This window comes from Simochromis diagramma, unplaced genomic scaffold (genome assembly GCF_900408965.1).
Source record: "Simochromis diagramma unplaced genomic scaffold, fSimDia1.1 OVJJ01000333.1, whole genome shotgun sequence".
In the NCBI taxonomy this organism is placed as follows: domain Eukaryota; kingdom Metazoa; phylum Chordata; class Actinopteri; order Cichliformes; family Cichlidae; genus Simochromis; species Simochromis diagramma.
Window position 1 is genome coordinate 2545363 of NW_024386765.1, and position 14362 is coordinate 2559724.

Here is a 14362-nt window from a genome sequence, read left to right on the forward strand (position 1 = left end):
TGTAAAAAAGATCTGTTCCCATTTGTTCTAACACTTGCAGATTTTAGTCTAGAATTTAGAATTAATTAGCATAAAAATAGGAGCAATGAAGTACGTGGACCTTTTTTTTTTCTTTGAATATTAACACAAATCTTGTCAGTGTGAGATATTATAGATGCAGAATCAACTCACAGAGCACATTTCTCATTCAGTAGCAGTTGTAGAGACCCCACACTGCTAAAACATTCCTCTTTAGGAGAGATCTGCTAAACTTGGGCACAGCAGTGTTGGCTTACTGTGACATTTGGGTTTAAATTAACTTTCAGTTATACTCAGTGCATCTAAAAGAGCTTTGAATGAAATAAAATAACACATAACAGGATTTTCTAAATTAAGAAGACGCTGTAGTTAGATATGCTTTTCAGGTCAGTTTTCTTTGAGTAACTACTGTTCGTATTGTATGTGCTGGAGAGGACAAAATGTTCCCCCTTACCTTTTCTCCCTCTGAGTTATACAGAAACTGGAAAGACACCAACAACCACGTGTGCCCTTCACAGCTCCTCCACACAGTGTTTGGGCAGGGAGCTGAACACAGTGTTCCTGTAAAATTCATTTGCTTTGCTTTCATGGCCTCAGTGGAAACCATCTACATTAATTCTTGTAAAGGAGATGCATCCATTTGGTAAACTGCTGTGTTGAAGAGAAACTCAGAGAAATACGTTATTAGTTCAAAACTCCGGTGAACTTCAAGTTGTTGCCTGATTTTGATATTGGATATACATTCAAAACAAGCAATCCCTGTCATCTAAAAGCTCAGGCTTCAGACTCTCTACACGCTTTATTTTCCCACAGCTTTTTATGCTCCTGGCTTTTTATGACGTCATAGAGTAGTGATGTCTTTAACATGCTCATCTCTGGCAGACAGCATTGACTGTGTGATTTTAATTCAGTGCCACGTCTCTCTCTCTTAAAACCTCTGGGTCTTATGCAGAAGCCACACCCACCTGCTGTTTAAATTGTTTTACTTGTGCTGAGGAGCCAATGAGATGTTGCCTTGTTTCAGGCAGTGGCTTAGCATCAATGTCCAGCATATTTTGAGCTGTGAATCATGCATAGCCTTGCTAGTGAAGTCCAAGAAGAAAAACATGGAGGTGGAAAAGAGATTGTTAATGAGGCATCTGGGAAAACCGCCTGAATCAGTTTACCTAATAAGCTCTTGTAAAGATATTTAATTAACTTGTTATACAGCGTATTGTTTTTAACGACTAAACCCATTTGTGTTCGTGTGCAGCTGTGGTAAAGACACCGCCCAGCAACCTTTGGATCATGGCCGTTCTGACGCCTCTCTTCTTATTGATGGTGGTGATTGGGATGGTGGCCTTCATTCTGTGTAAGAGAAACAGGGTCCTTTTTAAAACGGGCGCCTTCAGGACCTTTAAAACTCGATCCAAGGTAAGATTTTATCCCTTTCTCCTGCCTTTATTTATTGCCCTTTGTGTTTGTGTCTGTCCACTTTTTCTCTCCCTTTGCTGCTTTTTCTGCTCCTTTCTCCCCTCCTGCTATAAATACTGCAGCTCAACTGTTGCAGTATTTATAGCAGAAGAGGAAAAAAATAATTAACCTAAAATATCTAAATGTCATTGCTTCACTTTAACAAATCCCAATACTAGAAATTGGATCTTCTAAAATATTACATAACCCTGTTATGAGTGACAAACTGCGCAGAGTAACGAGTGTGTTAAGCCGTTCCTTCAGGTCAGAAAAATGAATCCCATCTGTCCCGGAATTACTCATTTGTTTTCTCACTGCCCAATAGCCCATGGTTACTGCTAATCATGCATGCTGCAAAGACCAAATGACCAAAAGGAAATGGGCAGGCCCTGTTGTGCTGGAAGTGGACCTTAGGGTAATGTTGGCCCTTTCACAATAATAGCATTCAGCCAACATGAGCCAGTGTGAGGTTAAGTAAAAGTCAATCATTTGCAATGGGCATGTTTGTTATGGATTGCTACCAGCTGGGTTTGATCGGGTCAGGTTGACACCGTGCAGCACATGATGCCAGAACAACAGCTGCTGGTGTCACTGCAGTCAGTTAAGTGCTAAACAAGCAGCGAGCCCGCCAGCCTTATTTCTTCAGAAAATTCTTGCAGGGGTGTTCAGAATTTGATCGCCTTTAAGTTCAAATTCGATATCATCATTAGGTCTCCACTCCAGCACATGCAGTGACTTGACTTATGGGATGTGGCTGGTTGTAAATCCATGTGAACCATGTTCACATTTCACAGCCCAAAACAAAGCGAAGTGACTCACTGAGTTACTGGAAAAGCCTGCAGATAATTTCCATTATTTGAATTGATTGCAGCCTGTTTGCACCACAGTAGGCTACGGATGTGCACATTAAAGGATAACGCTGACTGATTACAGATATTTCATCATATAGCGTTGGCCATAAATTCAATTCTAAAACTTCTGTACCCACCAAATAGTAAGAAATGAGAAAAAACACTTTATTGGATAAAACTAAAGCTTCATTTGCCTATAATGTTGTTATAAAGTGGCACATAAGTACAGTTTCCAGGGGTTTGTAGACTGTGTTAGGTGGAGGGAAAGTGTAAAAGTTTGCCTTTTATTGTTGCTTTTCCAACCAAATAGGTTTGAATAACCTTGGTTTATAATTTTTCCTACTCTTTGCTCTTTATGATATCAAAGGGAGCTGATATCCCTACAATGGTCATCTCAGGCACACATATCTGGGTGTAAGTGCAAAGCCCCACCCAGCTACTTTCCATGGACAGTCCATAATAAAGCAGACTGCCATGTTAAAGGGAGATGAGCTAAAATTCCTTTTTTCACACATTGAATGTTCTTGCCGTGGGTAAAACTCACCATAGCATGAGGTGTTTAGTGATCTTTCACTTAAAAAAGTGTCCAACATATTTTCTTAAATTGAAATACACATTTTTTTTTATAGCTCGACATGGTAGGCATGTCAGAAGTATCCTACTTTGATTGTTTTGCTACTCTTGTTTCATTCTGAACTCGGTGAATACAGCCTTATTAACCCAGATTAGAGTGATGGCCAAAACCGGAACATTTGATGCATTCCTTCCTCCCCTATCCACCTGTTTTCTATTCTATTCTATTCTATTCTATAATAACCCTTTCCTGACCATTTCCCTCTCTTCCCTGTTTAGACTTCATATCGAAGGGAGGGCAGTTACCACCACCAGGTATTCACTAAGACGCCTGAAAGGTGTATAGCTGACTGATAGAGTCAGTGGATGAATGAATGAGTTGCTGTTATTCTCATTAATTAATAGGGTTTGAACAGTTGCTTGAACTGCTTTGTTGGCTGCTTATCACTCTGTGTTCTGTGTGTCCTTGTTGCCGGGTAAATTCTTGCATGCGGCTGCTGTTCTGTGGACATCACTTTTTCCACCATTCTCATTGGCTACGAGAGATCAATAGGAAATTGGAAGGGGGAGCATTGAGAGCAGGTGAAGAAATATCTAAAGCATGCTCGGTGAGATTTAAAATGTTTAGGTTTGAGTTGATAGGCTGATAAAATGCTGGCTCATAAAAACAGCCAAATGTTAATACTATCAATACTATTGGCCTGAAGAAGAATCCATTTTTAACCGGGGCCCATAAATTTGAATTGCAAATATGAAGCTCAACATCTGCGAACCAAATCGATCTATTTTTATTTTTGTAGCATCCATAAAGAGTGACACAAGCTTGTGTCATCAGCCTTGGCTTATTTGCTATTGCCATTCCCTTTCAGACCGGTTGTTTTATCCTGCTCACATTCTGCAGTGGCACAGCAGGATCCCTGCACACAGACCTCCAACCCATTCCCTTTTTTATATGTGGTTTTTCCACTAAATGATATGATCATGAACTCAAAGCAGAGCAGCAACAGAGCCAACAGATAAAGATGCTTAAAAATGCCTTAAATGACAAAGAACTGTGCAGAGGCCATCAGTGTGGTTAGTGTTACTGCGGTGGAACATATCAGGGTTATTTTGGTCCAGCCTTTCTCATCCTCATCCCTCAAGATGCAAAGCGAGCCGAGGGAACGATGCATGCAGGGGTAGGCGGGATGTCTTTGGTTGGACACGGAGCTAGTATGTGTAGACTCCTCGGAAAATACATGTACGTGTTGGGTTTGAGTGTTTTCCACTTCTTTTAGTATTATATATTAACATTCAAATTTTCCAGCTTCAAGGTTTGTTTGCTTTCGTAACTGTTTGTAAACATTTAATGGGCTGTTTCACAAGAGAGCGCATGAAATATTAAAGAGGCCCAAAATATGAGGTTTTATAAGTGGCGCCGTGAAGCTACAACCACTGTATTTACTCTCTCCCAAACCCGAGCAAGATGTGCATTCAATAAATCAGATAAATATTTAACAGGAGTTAGGTTTGGGAGCTGAAAACTAAAGTTAGAGACTTTCAGTTAATTTTGGTCTTTTTAAATTATTCTCATGGCGGCATGTATACTGACCAGTCTACATTCAGTACTGGCTGGTGTTTTTTTTTTTTAAATCTTTTTTTTTTTTTTGTTGCTTACATAAGAAGGGCCAGATGTTAGAAGAAACGATAAAAAAGAGAGTGGGAATGGCGTGCAGTTCTTGTTCTGTGCAATCAAGCAGCAACCTCCGGGTTGCCAAAAACTGAAGGTCTTTAAATGGCAACTCGAGGGTCCACAATCTGCCCAGCTTTACAGCAAAAATACACGCTTATATAGACTGTTCCAAAAAACAGATGTGATTTCAATAACTTACTTTAATGAGATGTACTCAAGGTGGAATATTTTAACTCATCAGTTATTTCATTAGTCGGGTGCCTTGTTCATAATTTTATTGCACTTTGAGGAGTCAGCTGTTTAGTTTCTCTGGTATATACATTTTGATTTGTTTCTCACCACCCAAAGCTAACATCCCAGATGTTATACCTGTGCCCTAACCCTGCATTCTGTCTAATGGCCTGGAAAGGGTGAGGATTCTGGTTGCAACGACAGACCCCCACTTGTATGAAAGTCTTAAGTCTCCCTTGTTTACCTCAGTGAGCCCTTTTGTAATGACTTCATGATCTCAGTCGCTAGTTTCAAGTCTTACTGAATACAATAAGATGTTCATTTTGAAAATTATAGTCCCCATTAGAGTCCAAAAGGAGCATAAAGCACGGTACGCATTACTGAGATTAACAGCCTAGCCAGTCCTGCAGAGTGAGTTATTGTAGCACCAAATTCCCTCAGTGTGTTTCCTCATAGGAAGTGTTTTCTTGCTGAGCTACAGTGGGGAAAAAGAAAAACACAAAAGGCAGTTATAAAGTAAAAAGACTGAAATGCTAGAAGACGACTGCTTAATTTGATTAATTTAGCTTGAAAATGTCTAATTCTCAATTTTCAAGGAGAAAGAAGCAGAAGAGCTGATTAGAAGTTACTGGCTGGATTTGTGGTCACACCTTGCAGATCACATTTACACCCGGCAAAGATCCAATGTTGTCATTTCATTTTTTTCTAATTTTAGTGCTTGTGTATACATCTTGAATTTTCCTCCACGGGACATGCAGATATAAATCCCATACAAATTTCAGGTGTAAACGGAGTCTGTGTCTTAAGCTAGCTTGCGTGTGTGTTCTGTTAAGTCATCTGAATACCAAGCAGACTCCATCAAGTTGACCTCCTGTGTGCAACTGTGCCCGCGTGCGCATGTGTGCGTGAACTATTCCCACGCTGTGCAGGACAAGCTAAAGCTGCTGATCAATACTGTGACTTATATTAGGTCTGCATGTGTGTTTAAGCATTAAAGAGGGATTCTGCTGCTTCCTCCTCACTTTATCACTCTGCTGTGCAGCCGGAACATTCTTCAAAATGGCTTTTCCTCCCTCTGTGCCGCCTTGTATACGCATGAAAGCCTCAGCTAGCTGGCCTCCATGTGGAGTACAATAGAGGTGGAATCAGCGAAAGTAGAAGAAATCCATTTTTCATTTGTAAGGTGTTCAGTGAGTGCACAATGCAGTGGCTGCCATTTAAAGGACTGAAGGTATTTTGCATTTTGCTGCATCATGCCTCGACTGGCCCCCTGAAGGAGTTTATCTAACCGCTGCAGCACCTTGTTGATGTGCAATCAAGCCTTACTTTATTTTTTTTTATTATGCATCTAGTCTTTTTTATTTATTTTTTATTTTTTAAGCGCATTCCGCCATCAGCCCTGCTGGAGCTGAATTTAAATCAATATGGCCACAGGGGGAAAAGAGCATATCTCATCCATCTGCTGCACCTCATCAAGCTGCTGTTGGGTATTGCTCTGAGTTAAAATTAGACAAGAGGAGAAGCATCTGTGTGATACTGAAGGGAAAAAAGGGAGGATAATCTGGTGGTGCCACAGAGTCGTGCTCAGAGTGACTTCACATGACATCCTCAAGTGGAAGAAATCCCGGACTTCTTGCTGCTGTCCTCCTCTCTCTCCTCGCCTTCTTTCTTCTGGTGCTGTTCTAAATGGATGTGGAGAAAAACACCATCCATCTCCGACAGAGAGATCAGAGGATCACCCCATAGCACGGGCTTCAAGTCTTCATTAAACCGGGCCGCTCGCGTAAGATGAAAGACGGCCATTTGTTAAGTCAACACACTGTCAGTGGACGTAGGAAACGAGGGAGCGAGATGACAAGGCAGGGAGAATGGGAAAAGAGAAAGTCTGGAAAGGAAGAAAGGGCAGAGACAATTTGAATAGACAGATGTGTGGAAGTGAAAAGAACAGAGAGAAAGAACGATCATGAATCAAATGTGAGCGGTGAAATGTCAGCCTGCTTTTCAAGGTTACATCCCCTCGGCTTTGTCATTTCTGAGAATTCATACTGTCTCCATGCATGACTTTACCCATCACCTGCAGTTCAGTGCCATTTCAGCACCCGTGGCACGAAACCTGTGTGATAATCCACATGCATACTGGTGGAAGGACATATTTGCAACAGCACATCTTGTGCTCCTACCTTGCACGTTGCCCTTTCTTTTCTCCTCATAGTTTATAGGCAAATGAGTGTTTGCACTCTCCATAGGTCTTTCACATGAAAGAGTCAGCAACTGTCAACATACATCAATTCAGTTGGTAGAATATGCGTGTAAAGATGGACTCAATCCATATATATTTATGGCATGGTGAGAGGGCCTACGGTGTAGCGCTCTCTTTCCGTCTCTATCTGAGCTCCTATCACTTTCCCCGGCACTCATCCACGTCTGCAGCCACGTGTGTTGGAGCTCGCTGATGGTACAGCGGTGTGTATGACTGATGAATTATTAACAACGCCGTCAGCTGGATGCACGCATTGCCTAACCTCACACGCACTCAGAATTTAGCATGCATCATCAAATGCATTAGACGTCCCATTTTAGAGCTGCTCGAAATAGAAAAGAGGCGGCAATTTTTATTATTTTTTTCAATCTGGGTTTCATCTACGTGGTTGTGTAACCTAAATTGAAATTTTCTTTCCCCCCCACGCTTTATTTTTTTCACTCCTGCGCGCTAAACACTTTTTCTTAATTTGAATACAAAGATTGTGTCCAGGCCTCGGAGGCTTTTCAGACTGCTTTTGCTGCCGCCTCTTTTTATGTTCTGTCTCTTTATGCCAAAACCCCTGACTTCAAAGGTGCTGTTAATCTTTTTTTATTTATTTATTTTTCAACTTTTCATTATGCCAGCTCTGGTGTTTGGAGACTGATAAAGATTTAAAAAAAAAAAGGTTCAGGGAGGGATGTCCATTCAATTACTTTTATCTGAAATAGAAGCAACACTTATCTGGAAATGTTTCTTTAGTATTCAGGAGACCATGTCGTGTCAGCTGGTAGAACTCTGAGCGCTGTTCACCCACATCAGGTTGTTCAGTGCTGCAGCTAGCGTGAAAAGCTCAGGGTGACAACGGACTCAAAATGTTTTATGAATTGAAAAGTGAGTTGAAGTCTTTCATCTATCAGTCCAGTCAAACAAAGGCAGTCCCATCGCTGGCGTTCATGGTGTTTACTGACATAACTATTCACACAGAGGTTAAATCTGAAAAGAAAAACATAATAAACACACATTTACATTTAAGCTGCAGTAGCCCAGCTTGTGAAACAGAAGGTTTTAAACAGATAAAAAAAAGTATAGAAACACACAAACCCAGTGAATAGACTGTATCAATAATAGAGTTGAAGCTGCAGCATTATGCTTCTGCTTTAATCACTGGAAATGGCTACACCAGGCATGTGATAAGTGTGTATGTGCCACAGAGATCAACTCCAGCTGGTACTGCTATTGGGCTTATTACATGATGAGCAGTCTATAAAAAAAACAACCAAAAAAACCCCCAAACTCATGGATCAAAGCTTAAGGTTACATTCTCAGAGCAGCAGTATTGAGTGGGAATTCAAAATTTAAAATTAAAACCCCATGCACAGGGAGTTTTTGAATCCTGTGCAAGGCTCAGAAACTGAAGGCAAACGACAACAAGGAAAAATTAAAAAATTTTGCTGTCATAGCCAGACCCCTACATAGAACATGCACAGCAAGTCTATCCAAGTGTTAGGCTTTGCAAATAGTTGGCAAACGTTTACAAAGTAAAATTCTATATGTGTCACTTAAGTAGCTCTTATCAGTAAAAGAAGGAGCCTTAACTTTAATTTCTGTGGCATGCCATAAAAACTGCACGTATGGTATTGCCTGTCAAATCCAGCGAGCTTTTCTAAAGTGTGGTGACTTCTCACCAAATTAAACTTTAAGCTTTTGCTTCTGCTGTAAGTGTGTTACCCAACATTATGGCTTCAATTACCTCTCAATCCAGAGTGCTTATATCAGGATAAAAGGTGTTGTGCACTGAACAATGCAACAATGGGCAACTGATGTCACAAAACAGTAGGCAAAGACAATAAAAAGTGCAGATGTATTTACGTCTTTACTATGGCAACAGGCAGAAAAGACATCTGCCACCACACAGCTGAAACTGTCATGAACATTAGCTGTATGCATGCTTCAGCTGGCTATTGGCTCTATTTGTTTGCTTGTTGAAATGCATCAGTATAACATATATGATTAAACTGAAAACTAGCTTACCAATAATGTAAATGGGAAAACGCTGATGTTAAATCCTGCCTCGCGCTTTTGATTCTTCAGTTATTCTTTTGGTGTCAAGTGCTCTTTTCATTCATGCTAGATCTGCACATTCTGGGGCTGATATATTGTTCATTGTTCATTTTTTGTGAGTTTTAAAGTAAACTGACTTACAATATTACTCTCATCAGCGTCTGCCATGTACAGCATATCAGAAACGGTTGCATTGTCTTTTTTGATGTCTTTGCATGTGCTCTACAGTCGATGTTTGTTTTCATGTCTCAAGTTGCTTTTGGTCCATCAATCCAAAAACTCCTGACTGGATTGTGCTAAAAGCTGGATTAGCTTTGACTGTGCAAATTCAAACATTATGTGTTGTCCTTTTCCCCCCCCAACAGCCTGTCCAGGGCTTCGACTATGCCAAGAAGCACATGGGTCGAACTGGCGATGAGGCAGTCTCAGTTACTAAGGAGACGCTGGTGTTGGGGCTGCCTGTGCGAGACGCTCCATTGTCGCTGTCACTGGATAAGAAGGTGCACCAGGATGGGACTGCCAATAAGAGGCCTCCGTCTGCTGACATACACAAAGGAGGGTAAGAAAGTTACTGACTCATCTGCTTTAATGTACTGGGAAAACTGACCTTACATAAATGATTTGGATGTTAGCATTATTGTGCTTTATCATTGCATCTGTTTTTTTTTAGTTTGTTTTTTTTTAAATCATGAAGACAAGTAGCACAAAAATCTTTATTTTGGTGTGATCATTTAGTCAGGTGTTACCTACCAAACCGAAACAGAGACATGCACAGACATATGCTACAATTTGGATAAAACATTAATTATATATCATTATTTTTTTTATGTGGACTGAACTCAAGTTCTAATGGCAAAATTTCAAGTATTAAATGAAAAATGTTCACCCAAATAGACCTCACGGACTTCATTTGTGTTATTTTTGATATATTTAGACAATAAAATTGATTTGATTAGGGTTAGGTATTGATCATGGTTTGGGTTTAAATGTCTGCTGGCTGGTTGCCAGGGCCACTCGTCCCCACAGAAGAATCTGGAAAACATAAACACACATGAAACTTCAAAAGTCCTGTTGACTTAAATTTACATAAAGAAGTTTTAAGAATACAATTTTTGTCACGTAATATTGTGTTACCCATTCAGCTGATATGCATCTACTAGGTATGAATTAGGCTCGATCAGCTGTGATGCAGAGAGGGTAACACACCCTCAGCTGTACTGTCTGTTTTAAAACATTGTTTTATGTCCAACAACAGCAGCAGTTGGCTCAGAGAAACTTGAGCTTGACGGTTTGCTTTTGGGTGTTTAAGCAAAGCATGTCGTTAACACAAAAGTGTAGTCTGACCCTTTCACGGACCAAAACCCAGTAGAGGAGGTGTCTTATGTCACACTGCTGCCATCATTGTGCGTAATTCATTATAGATGTGGATGTAAAGGAAAGCTCTCCCTTGTTCATACATCACTATAAGCTGTGATTGAACACAGGTACAGTGCTGAGATAGCGAGCTGATCCGACATGCTGTTCCCAGCTGGAAGCCTTGTGAAGGGGAAGAACAAAGTTCTCGAGCATCTGTTTCAGTCAGTGAACAAGGCGGTGACAAAACCAGAGCTTTTCGGCAAGTCCAGACATCAGTGCTTGTTTGTGCATCACAGTTAAGCCAGAGAGAAGCCCAGAGTAAGCAGTGCACAGTCTGACAGATTGACATGATTTTAAGATAAGTCCAATGTTAACGAAAGGCTGTTTGTAGACAAAAGAAGGGAAGCTGCTTCTGTTTGCAGCCAAAACAACGGATGGAGTGATGTACTAGGCTGAAGTTGAGAGCGCTGAGTCTAATAGTGGTGTTAGGTGTGTTGCTATACAAATACAGATGATCCCATTTAAGTGTGAATAAATAATTGCTCCAGTAATTTTCAACTGTTAACAGCTTAACACCTATCTGACACATGATGTGACACAAAAGATTTGTGTAAATTAACAGGAAATACATTTAAACGACTGTGCCTTTCATCTACTGATGAGCAAGATCTACTGTAAACAGCGTGGGACGGGGTATCACTGGCAACGACGAGCATTACCTGTTTAAATGACTCATTATGGGGCTGCTGGACCTGTGAAAAAACAAATTGGCCAGTAGACACACCGGTGTGTCTCAAAGTCAGAAATTAATAAACGAGTTTAAAATAAAAAATACAGATAATCCACAAAATCAATATCTCTCTCATTATACTTTATATGTAAGAATATAGATAACATGTGTTTAGGAAAGGTAGAGGACCAGACACCCCTCCCCCTGATTATTTCAAGCATCAGACGTTTCATTTCCTGCATTCTTGTCAAATGTTACGCACCATTTTGTACCTTTTCTATGTCAGTTTATGGGGAAATGTCAACATATAATGCAATATAACGCAATACGGCACTCTAGGATTCCATATGGCTTTCAATATAAAATATTCTCAGCTTCTCGTATTTAAAATCATCCCTGCTGAGTCAAAAAACAAACAGGCTTCATTTTAGTATTTTTTTTCAAAGCTCAAATGTGTTTCAAAGAGATTTTTGATTATCTTCAAATTTAAAATGTTGTGCATAGTTATAACTTGTTACACAAATCAGTGTTTTATGATGATTTTTAGGAGTTTCTACATGTTACTGAGTCTGAAAACTAGAAAGTTTTCATTTGTCTTTGATTTGTCTGGTTATCAGTTTGCCATCAAGCTCATGGCATCAAAGGGGAATCTGCTGCCTGAGATTTCACCACTGTGTTTGTTTGAGGCGCAAAGATAATTAAGTTTCCTACGAGTACTGAGTGGTGGTATGAATTCATAATTCCTTCAGATATTTCATTAGTAAAAAAAAAACAAAACTATCTATCGACACAAACATTCATAAACGCACTTTTTTCTACAGTTTTTCTATCTAACATTCACATGATGCACACACTAGGAGCAATCTGGGGTTCAGTGTATTCCCAAGGATACTTTGGGACTGTTTCCAGCCTGGGATCGGATCGCCAACCGTACAGGTGGTGGGGGTGGAGGTGTCTTACGCACAGCTAGTCTCACTGAAACATACGAATATCATATACATTTCTTTATAGATATCAGAGATGGCTTCGCAGCAGAGGCGAACAATTTTAATTTTTTTATAGTTACTGAGGCTCTTTTTGTGTTGGGATTGGTGTCGACACTGGAGAGAGTACAAACCCAAAGTCATCTGTTTAAGTAACATTTAAATAACATTTTTTGGATGAATAATTTCATTGTCGTTTTAGTGAGCAGAGACACCGTGTCCTCTCATTAGCAAAAATGGCCAGTACTGGATTTTATACAAACTCTACACTAATGAATGTCAAGTCTCTTCTCATATTTTTCAATACGCTGATGACATGAGTCCGATGGCTTCCTGCTGCACTAATGTGGGTTCATTAGGTCTTTCACAGATAATTATCTGCAACTAAATGTCTCCAAAAATACTACTAATATTAAAAAAATAGAATCCGTGCAAGCTTAAGCGCATTTCCTCCAGTCTTCTACACACTGGGGAGTGTATTGCTTAAAGCGTAGTGTCAGGTTTGAAAGATTTGGATCATGTTTCGGCATGTGGCATGAATCATAGACTGATTTCAAAGTTGGGGAGCAATAAAGTAAAAAAAAAAAATGCATCTGTACCCAGTGAGATCAGGAGGAAGTTCACTGTTGATTAAAAAGTCTCAGAAACTGCAGCTGAAACCTGTCACTATGATCCACGTCTGTAAAAGAACATGGATAAAAACATCGCAAAAGCATAAGGCCTCAGTCACACAGGCCTAGAGACCAGTTAGCGACCTCCTCACACCTTCTCACAGGTCAGCTCACTGCCCAGCGAAATTATTTGCAAGTTGGGTTCTGCACCAAAAAGCTCCCCATGAGATCCCTTGCAAATTGCTGCAGTCACCTGTAGTTTGCATGAAAGCTGCAGACTTTTTAGCCTTTTTACTCTTCAAGCTGTAGATAAAACATGAAAAAAGTTCACACAAAATGGAAACAGATAGCATGCACCTTCACAATAAAAGTTCTATCTTACCACTTCAAACAATACATTTCAAAAGGTGAAACTTTGTCTTTGAAGGTAAGTGGTATAAATTGCCAGTTTTGATCGCACTTTTCACAACTACTTGTTGAGTATTTTTTCTGACATTCAGCGTTTTCCATATAAACTATGGGGAACAACAGCAACCTGCTACATTTGCAAGCATGCTTTTGCTGCATCAACATATCTAAACCTCCCCAACCAGTCTGGAAATACACACTATTAATTAGAGATCAGAAATTTGCCATTAGCTCACTGACTGGTCTCCACACCCTAAAAAATGTTTTGAGTGCATGCCTGTTTGACTAACAAATCACAGCAGAGGACAAACGTGACCATACAAACACAAAGAATATAATTAAAAACTGGAGAATATGCAAGCTACAGCAATAATCAGATAGAAAAATCACATCAGGACACAAGATAAAACAAAGCAGCCAGAAGAAACCTATCAAAGTCAAACAGGAAACAAACAAAAACCATGTTTAACATGGAGGCGACAAGACTCACGGTAAACATGCCACACAGAAAGCAGACAGACGAGACAGAAGGAACACGGGAAGCGCTGGGCAGACAAAAAGTCAACACCACTAGAATAACAATGAAAACAAGAACCAAAACTCAAAGACGTCACCAAAACCATCACAAGCAAGCCGGAACGAGCCCGTTTTGAAAAGTTGGGCACTATTTTGGATTAAAGCTCTGAAGCTTGGCTCTAGTAAAATGTTATTTCTACATTTTTTAAAAGTTGAGCGAAATACTGTGTATTAGATTTATGGTGATTTTGGAAATGTGAGCTCATGGGAAGAGACAAACTGATCAGACACAATCTACTCTCAGTGAAAAACTAATGAAATCCATGTAATGACCCAAACACATGGCTAAACAGATGGTCATTTGTCCCCACAGCCACTGGGCTACTACTGAGGATTAGACATTTGAGTGTTTGATTGTATTTCTGTGATTTCAAATCAGAATGAATAATGTTAGAAAATGAAAGTTGCATCTATCTGCTGCTAATCTTCATGTTTTATGCAGCTTGTCTTTATTTGGTAATAAATGAAGTCTCTTCCCCATATATTTTCTGTCTTTTTTTGTTTCTAATCTTCCTTGTTATTGTCCCTGCTTTTCACGCATGAGCGATGAATGTGATTTGCAAACATCTGCCGGAATCCTGCCATTTAAACACATTTC

The 14362-nt window shown here is 39.9% G+C and overlaps 1 protein-coding gene across 6 annotated transcripts in view; it reads left to right on the forward strand.

The window, feature by feature from the left end:
* Positions 1-14362, forward strand: part of kiaa1549la (KIAA1549-like a) — a 120718-nt gene that overhangs the window by 69866 nt on the left and 36490 nt on the right. For 5 of the 6 annotated variants that reach the window (XM_040035869.1, XM_040035887.1, XM_040035853.1 and 2 more), the window contains 3 exons: positions 1271-1431; positions 3174-3209; positions 9466-9659. In XM_040035869.1, coding sequence (XP_039891803.1) covers positions 1271-1431; positions 3174-3209; positions 9466-9659 — 391 coding nt within the window. The remainder of the gene's footprint in view (positions 1-1270; positions 1432-3173; positions 3210-9465; positions 9660-14362) is intronic. The other variant, XM_040035897.1, reaches the window with a different exon arrangement.